At 42.7% G+C, this 9,140-nt stretch overlaps 1 protein-coding gene across 3 annotated transcripts in view; it reads right to left on the reverse strand.

The window, feature by feature from the left end:
- Positions 1-308: 308 nt before the first annotated feature.
- WARS2 (tryptophanyl tRNA synthetase 2, mitochondrial) overlaps positions 309-9,140 on the reverse strand; it is a 95,694-nt gene continuing 86,862 nt past the window's right edge. For all 3 annotated transcript variants that reach the window (XM_042993886.1, XM_007075683.3, XM_042993885.1), the window contains 2 exons: positions 3,757-3,875; positions 309-831 (listed from right to left, as the gene is read on the reverse strand). In XM_042993886.1, the coding sequence (XP_042849820.1) occupies positions 383-831; positions 3,757-3,875 (568 nt within the window). In that variant the 3' untranslated portion in view covers positions 309-382. The remainder of the gene's footprint in view (positions 832-3,756; positions 3,876-9,140) is intronic.

Consider the following 9,140-nt stretch of genomic DNA (forward strand, 5'->3'; position numbering starts at 1 on the left):
TCCTTCCTTCCGACCCTTCCTCCTTCCTTCCCTCCCTTCCTCCTTCCTTCCCTCCCTTCCTCCTTCCTTCTCTCCCTTCCTCCTTCCTTCCCTCCCTCCTCCCTCCCTTCTTCCCTCCTTTCTCCCTTCCTCCCTCCTTCCCTCCTTCCTCCTTCCCTCCTTCTTCCCCCACTCCCTCCTTCCTTTAGCCACAGCATTTTGCTGATGATTTAGAATACTGCTCTATTTGAAGGCTACAAATCATTATTTATCAAATGAAGCAAATAATCATGGGTACCAAATTAAACATCCCCAAGCCACAATTTTTCGTTTGTGAGGAAAGCTGCCTTTATTGGAGTGCACAGACCACAAGGCATAAGCGCCTTTCTGGGATTGAAGCTTCCTACAGAAACCCGACCAATTTCTTCACATCCTGGCACACGGGGTGTGCCAATTCTTTGGCTTTTGCTGACCCGACCTGTAAAACCTTCTCTAAGTGGCCCCTGTCCATCTTCAGTTTTTCAATTTCCCTCTTAATTGGCGCAAATTTCTCAATCACAGCGTCGGCCACCAGCAGCTTGTAGCGGGCTGTGTCCATGCCGGCGCCGCAGCGGAGCGCTTCCTCCACGGGGAGGCGGGTCACGGCCGCGTGGATGGCCACCAGGTTGGAGACCCCCGGCCGGCGGGCCGGCTCGTAGGTCACCTCCGACGTGAAGTCCGTCACAGCCTTGCGGAATTTCCGCACAATCTCCTCCGCGCTGTCCGTTATTCTGACGGTGGCCAGTTTATCAGGGTCCGATTTGGACATTTTGGCCGAAGGATCACGGAGGGATTTGACCTTCTTCATCGATGCTGGGGGAAAACGCCAACGCACACATACCGAAACCAAAACCAGAAGACAACACCAAAATCAGAAAACATCACCAGGAATGTCAGTGTCTAGATCTTAAAACGTGCAGAGAATACCAAATGACGTTATTATTATTATTATTATTGAGTATGGTTGACACACAGTCGTACACCAACTCTGTTGTACAACGTAGTGATTTGACAAATCCAGACATCATGCCATGTTCACCGCAAGTATAACTACCACCTGTCCCCTCCAATGCTATTACCCCATCTACCCCATCTAACCCTCCAATGCTATTACCCCATTCCTTACGCTGTGCCTTTTGTTCCCCTGACTCCTTCATTCCATAACTACAAGCCTGTACCTCCCTCTCCCCTTCACCCCTTTGGCCCAAACCCCCTTCCCCTCAGGGAATCATCAGTTTGTTCTCTGTACTCATAGGCCTGATTCTGCTTTTTGTTGACTCTTTTAAGATTCCGCTTATGAGTGCAATCATGTGGTAGTTGTCTTTCTCAGTCTGACTTACTTCACTTAGCATAATACTCTCTAGGTCCACCCAGCCTGTCTCAAATGGCATGATCTCATCCTTCTTTATAGTCGAACAGTACTCCATTGCGTATATATACAACACATCCCCCTTTTCCATCACCTGTTGACAGACACTTGGGTTGTTGCTTCCATATCTTGGCTATAAATAAAATAATGCTGCGATAAACACAGGGGTGCATATATCTTTTTGAATCAGTGTTTTCCTTTTCTTTGGGTAAATACCCAACAGTAAAATTATCAGATCATACGGTAGTTCTATTTTTAATTTTTTGAGGAAACTCCACACTGTTTTCCACAGTGCCCGCACCAGTTTGTGTCCCACCAATCGTGCATGAGCGTTCCTTTTTCTCCACATCCTCACCAACACTTGTTATTTCTTGCCAAATGACTTTATTATTTAAAAAAAAAATTTTTTTTTCAACGTTTATTTATTTTTGAGACAGAGAGAGACAGAGCATGAATGGGGGAGGGTCAGAGAGAGGGAGACACAGAATCCGAAACAGGCTCCAGGCTCTGAGCTGTAAGCACAGAGCCCGACGCGGGGCTCAAACTCACAGACCGTGAGATCATGACCTGAGCCGAAGTCGGCGGCTCAACCGACTGAGCCACCCAGGCGCCCCGGCTTTATTATTTTCATCTGATTATATAAATACCAAATACTCATAGTGAAAAATTCAAGCCATTTATATAAGCATGAAAATAAAGATCACCTGTAATATGTAATAATACTGTTAACATTTTGTTGATCATATTTTCATGCATCTCTTAATGCATATATACTCATAAACTGTATAATCGTACACAAATGAAAATATATCCATCATACTTAGCTGTGCCTACCTTTTTAAAAAGTCTATTTCTTTCCTTCTCTCTTTCTCTATTAGCTAATCACTCTCTGTCCTTTACAACCACTGCCCTTCCTGCCCCCAACAAATTTTAACAATCTGTGGCAATGCTTTCATTTCTTTATCCACAGTTATATAAGTATATACCAACGCGTGTGCGTGCACGCGTGCGCGCGCGCGCACACACACACACACACACACACACACAGAAGTGAGTCACTTACTGCTCTGATAGAATCAAGATGTTAAGCTGTGCTTTATAAACCAGTGTTTTTAATAATTGCCTATTTTATGGCCATTACAGAAACTTATCAAGTTGAAATAGGTAAAACAATAATAGGCAAAAGCATTAAAATATTACTTATTGCTAAAAGAAGGTTTCAATGCATGGAAGGCCCGGTTTTTATTTGTGCAAACCGTTGCAATAGCTTAGAAATTTATACCTGCCTTTTGCTTCTGATCAGATACTGGGCCCACGTAAATGCAGTCAGTTTAATAAACGCTCAGTTTAATTAGGCTCAGTGATCTCTGCCCTTGCCACAAATCCGCATCGCTACTGAAATATTGATAGAGATTCACAGCTTCTTCCCTCGAGAAGATTCCAGACCAGTACTACCTCACAAGCTGCAGGTGCCGTGTCAGATCCACTGGGTGGACGGTACATTCTGTCGATGTCGTGCATTTAGGAAGGGAGAGTGTGAGAACGATCAGTGCCCTCTTGTTTTATCTAGCTGATGACTCAGCAGTTCTCAGTCTTCTGACTGTTCTCTTGTGAGCAGGGAAAGCAAGGTCGACTGGCTTTGAAATCAGAAGAGTTTTCAGAACCTGGGGCCTGCTCCAGATTCTGTGTCTCCCTCTCTCTCTGCCCCTCCCCCGCTTGCACTCTGTCTCTCTCAAAAATAAATGCACATTAAAAAAAAAAAAAAGAAATCAGAAGAGCTTTGCCACCAACTTGATATATGTCTTGGATGCAAAATTAGCTTTGCCAACCATTAGTATCCCCATCCATAAACCAGGGAAGTATGTGTGTGTGTATATATATGTAATTCATTATAAAGTATTAAATATATAAAATATTAATATACGATATATTAATAATACAATATTAACACATTGATTTATTAATATGTTTTCAATATACATACAATATAATTTACCAAATATATATAATTGGTAAATTATATAATCCTTTTTAATAAAAATGATTATTTTCCATTTTAAGTCTTTCCATTCTCTCAAAATATTATATAATTTACCAAATATATATATATGTATTATATAATTTAATGAATTTGATTATTTTTCATTTTTAGCCTTTCCCATACTTTTCAAACTTTTTTAGTTATTTTATCCAATAATCTAACAAGGTCTACCACAGTACAGAGAAAGATGGGGATTCTAGTTACAAACCCTGAAGCCTGTCCACAAGAAAGCCGAGTTTAGCCCCGGAGAAATCCCAAGCCTTGGTCCATTATCCAGTCCCGTCTTGGAAACATGGCCTGATTTAACAGTCATATGTGTGTTACTTACTTAGGATAGATTTGGGCACCGGGAAGAACTCCCCATACTTCTTGTTAAACCCTTGTGCTAGATCCTGAACTAGCTCCATGTGCTGGACTTGATCCTCCCCGACAGGAACGTGTGTGGACCTTTAATAAAAGACAGACAGAAACACTCAGCAAGGCTCCTGCTTATACTGAGATGATATTGCAAGCAGCTGCCTTTCCTGTGCCTATTTCACTGTTGGTGTTCAACAAATGTTCACCAACTACAGAGGGAATATTGAGGCCCAAGTCTTTATCTACGTATCAGACAAATGCCAAAGAGACATTTGTCAACTCTAGTTCTGTTTCTTCCATAGCAGAAGAATACAGCCATCAACACCAGTGTGACAGGATCTTGCTGGGAGGGAGGAATGGTATCTTAAATAGCATATGCTCTAAGCATTATTGTATTTTAAAACCACTCCTGTTCCCTCGCCCAGTCAGCACATATTACCCTAGCCCTGGCCAGATGCTTTTTACTCCAGAGCTTGCGCTCACACTTGAAAGCCGCTCCAATCCACTCTTCAAATCAAAGATGGCAGAAAGCTCTTCCGGCAAGGGTTTTTCCTCCCTGTCATACAGGGAGTAACTCAAGATCTTTTTGGAATATGCTCCTTCGTTTTTCAGTGAATTGCAATCACAGCACAATTAATATGCTGCAGGGAACTTGAAATAAATGAACAAATCTATCATTACAATGCAGACAGATCTTGAAAACAATGTTGAATGAAGAAACCAAGTCGCAGAAGACACGTAGAGTACACGGACGTGCAGATCTTAAAGTACTGTCTATTGTTTACAGCTGCATATGTAAGTAGGATGACACACGGAAGCGGCCCCCACCCCTGCACAAAGCCATGACTGTAGCTGCCCCCAGAGGAGGAGGGAAGGGCAGTGGGTCTGGGGAAAAGAAAAAAGGAGACCTGAATTGTATCCCGCAATATTTTATTTTATTTTATTAAAAAATAGAGACGTGAGACAAAAATGTCAGAATATAGGAGCTTCACTAATGGTTATTTTAATCCCATATATAAAATTTGCAGTGCTGGATCATGATGCAGCATGTCAAACAAGGGAACAATGAGCCATTACAGAGAAGTCTTGATGGGGAAAACTCTCTCCAGAAGCATTACTAGGGAAAGAGACAGGAGATTTTAAGTCTTTATCTATCTATCTATCTATCTATCTATCTATCTATCTATCTATCTATCTATCTGTTTTTAAATGTTTACTTGTTTGAGAGAGAGACAGGAATTGAGCAGGGGAAGGGCAGAAAGAGAGGGAGACACAGAATCCGAAGCTGACTCCAGGCTCTGAGCTGCCTGCACAGAGCCCAACGTGCGGCTCGAACCCACGAACCGTAAGATCGTGACCTGAGCCGAAGTGGGACGCTTAACCGACTGAGCCACCGAGGCACCCCATAGGAGATTTTAAGTCTTTAATGCTTGGCTGGGGAGTTTACGTTTGATAATATAGATAATAAAGTGCTGTTGTTTCTTGATCAAAACAGTTTCATGTTCCTCTTGTGAAAACAGCTGCCTGAAAGTGAATTTGGATATTTACACGATAATTGTACATTTTGAGTGGGAAAATAACAACTTTTTAAAACAGCCTCAGAAGAGGAAAACTATTCTACTTTGTTATAGAGAGGAAAATCTCCTATCCCTGTGGTTAAGCAGTGGTCCTTAAAAAACTGGCAGAGATCTTATGTTTCCCTTGTGAATTACTGTCCACAGGCTACTTACTGGTCTACTTCATAAAGCTGTCCAGAGCATGAGCAAACAAAGCATACAGACTGGCTATTTTAATATGGTAAAACACTGGAGAACATTTTGAAAAAATCTGAAATATCCCTCATTTTGCAATCATTTTTATTTTTGCCAATTACTTTCTAGTCTTTGTTCTTGTCTCTATGGATGCATATTTTTACATAATTGCAGTATAATATGCATACCATCTTTCATGTTAACATAATGGGTATTTCCCATGTTTCTATGTGGTCTTCATTAATAAAATTAAAAAAAAAAATTTTTTTTAACGTTTATTTATTTTTGAGACAGAGAGAGACAAAGCATGAACAGTGGAGGGTCAGAGAGAGGCAGAATCCGAAACAGGCTCCAGGCTCTGAGCTGTCAGCACAGAGCCTGACGCAGGGCTCGAACTCACGGACCGCGAGATCATGACCTGAGCCAAAGTCGGCTGCTTAACCGACTGAGCCACCCAGGCACCCCTAATAAAATTTTTTAATAGCTGCATAAGAACATTCCTGTGCTGGGGCACCTGGGTGGCTCAGTCGGCTAAGCATCTGACTATGGCCTAGGTCATGATCTCACAGATTGTGAATTCCAGCCCCATGTTGGGCTCTGTGCTGACAGCTCAGAGCCTGGAGCCTGCTTCGGATTGTGTCTCCCTCTCTGTTTGCCCCTCCCCTACTCGCAATCTTTCTCTCAACAATAAATAAACATTAAAAAAAAAAAAAAAAAAGAACATTCTTGTGCTATAGTTACAGAACCATAAAGAATTTACATGATTTTGTAGCAGATTCTTTTGAATATTCATATCGTGGGAAATTTTGATTCAAGTGAAAAAAATAATCTTTTACAATAACCCAAAAGTCCTGTGGAGGTAAATCTGGTGAATGCATGTTTAGTACTTTCTGGTCAATAACAAGGTATGATTGTCAGCTAATGAAACTAATATTTGTTTCTGTCATAAGATAACACAGAGTATATTTCCAAAATGAATGCTGATAAATGTTTTGAAGTTTAGAGTAAGTATAGGTTTGAAAGCAACTCTGACACTTCTTTTGCATGGAAGTAATGTATTTTATTTATTTAAAAAAAATCTCTGAATATTAGTTGTTTTCATACAGCCCCTCAAATACCCATGCAGTTGCCCTGTGTGCATGTGTGCATGTTTGTGTGCATGTGTGTGTGTGGGGTGGGGTGGGGTGGGAATGCAATATGGCCCTCAGAGCTCAGGCTCTGAGCTTCAAATCCTGACTCTGCCACTCTCGTTTTCTGTGACTTTGGGTAAATCATAGAATTCCTATCATAGGCAACTTTCTCACTATAAATGGGAGTAACAATATTTACCCTATACTACTGTGGAGGTGAAATGAGACAACGTGTGCTTAGCGGAGTTGCCTGAAGTCTGGTAAGCCTTCAGACACCGGTAGCAATGTAGGGAATAATTCTAAAATGGTACTACACTGTATTTCAGAAGAATGCTCACGAACATTGCCTATGCAGCCAGAGGTTCGCCCGTGACCTGACTCTCATTCCAACTTCTCTCTGGCTTGGCCCCAAAGAGGGGACGTTTGTGAGGGGAAAAAAGCCCAGGGTCATCTGTTTGGCAAAGCGGATAATCAAGACCTGATGAATATTTATTTATGTATGTATAAATTTTCACAGGGGAGGAAAAAAGAAATCAACAGAGAGCAATGTGTGGCTTATTTTCTCTCCCTTTTGTCCCTTAAGTGTTGATATTTCTAAAAACATCATCTTGGCTCACTGGTTCTCTCTCATCACTAGAGAGCTCATCAGCTTTCCCCTGGGGATCTACACGTCCCTTCTCCTCTGATGATTCTGGGGCTCTGCCTCTAGCTCTGCTGTGTCTCTGAAGGGTCAGGACTATATCTCTGCCTTCCTGCTAGATGTTGGCACTGACTATCCCACATTTACTCCCCAACTCAACATCGGAGAGCCAGCATTCCAGGTTGGCACTATATTCTGAGAACCTATGTCAATTTCGTATTAAAATACCCATAGAGGCAAAGAAACTATAAATAACTTAAAACTAGCAGCAAGAGTTACACCTGAAGACGGAATTTGAGAAGACTTTTCATGAACTGTGAGGATCAACAGAAGCACTGAAAGAGCGACTGGTGGAGCTGGTGGCCATGTAGGGTCAGAGCGAGAGCCCCCATTGCCGGAAACCCATCCCATGGGTTTCCAAACCCATGGGGGCAGACACCCTTCTGCTGTCGCCAGGGTGGCCCTTGTCTCATCAGCCTGACTCTTTAGACACTCAGTCACGACAAGAGGAAGTAACCAGACAAGCAGTGGAGGCGGCAGGAGCAGGTCAGGGTGCATTGTATCCTCACAAGAATGGGACGAGAGCTCTGTGAGGGTAGGGCCTTGTTTGTCTTGGCCACTGCCGGACCCAGGACACAGAACACATCCCGGCCAGCGAAGGACAGCACTCAGGTTACAGGTGTTGAATGAAAAAGGGAAGCGCAGAAGGTGAGACACTGAAGCAGAATGTGACATGGGAGCAGTGTTACCTGGTGAAGGCTCTTTTGCATGCAATACCTCTGTTCAGAGAGTGAAAGAGCCAGACAGGTGGTAGGAGAAAGCTCTCTCTCCGGCCAGCGGTACCAACCTAGCTGACTGGCATGTGCAATTGGACACACTGTCCTGCCCTCCTGTTGAATTCTGGGCAGGGAATTCAACTAGCAGCCAGGGAGGCAGAAGGTGGACACAAGGGCCTTTCGTAGACTGGCAGACGTTATTTGAAAGGTTCCCTTGTTCCAATATGGATTTAAAACACCCGGCCCATAAAATTCAGACAGACAAGTAAAAGAGCCCAATATGGGACCATGAAAAGTACTGTGGAACAAGGGAAGGGGGACTTTACCCTTTAGATCCTGAGGAAGATCAGACATTTGAAAGTGAGCTTTCACAAGAAACAGATAGTTTTGCATTTTAAAGAAAACTGCTTGGGATGCCTGGGTGGCGTTGCTTGGTTAAGGGTTCAACTCTGTATTTCAGCTCAAGTCATGATCTCAAGGTTCGTGAGACTGAGCCCCACGTTGGGCTCCACGGTAACAGTGTGGAGCCTGTTTGGGATTTTCTATCTCCCTCTCTCTCTACCCCTCCACCACTTATGTGCTCGCTCACTCTCTCTCAAAAATAAATAAATAAACATAAAAAAAAAAGAAAACTGCTTGGTTCCCTCGATGGGATTCAAAAAGGCATCACTGCCACAAGATAAAAGCAGGACCAAAAAACGGAGAACATAGGTGGTGACAGAAAACCGATCAAATGAAAAGAAGTGAATTCATGAAATAAAGAAAACCAAACACAAAACAGAAGAGTCAGGAGCATTAAGGAGTGAAATCCCACAAACAGGTCGTATCAGTGACCTGGGTGAGCATGTGAGGCTCTTCCAGAATTTGGGAATATTCCTCCCTTAGCTGCCTCAGCCTGGCTCCTTTATTTCAGGTCTCAGCCTACATATCACCTCCTCAGAGAAGCCTTCCCCAACCATACTCTCCAATGTTGATTTCTCCCTCTTGTTCTTTTCCACATATCCTATTTATTTTCTTTATAGTATTAATCCTAATCTAATTATGTTCTTTCATTTGTT

The sequence above is a fragment of the Panthera tigris genome, chromosome C1, assembly GCF_018350195.1.
Source record: "Panthera tigris isolate Pti1 chromosome C1, P.tigris_Pti1_mat1.1, whole genome shotgun sequence".
NCBI lineage: Eukaryota > Metazoa > Chordata > Mammalia > Carnivora > Felidae > Panthera > Panthera tigris.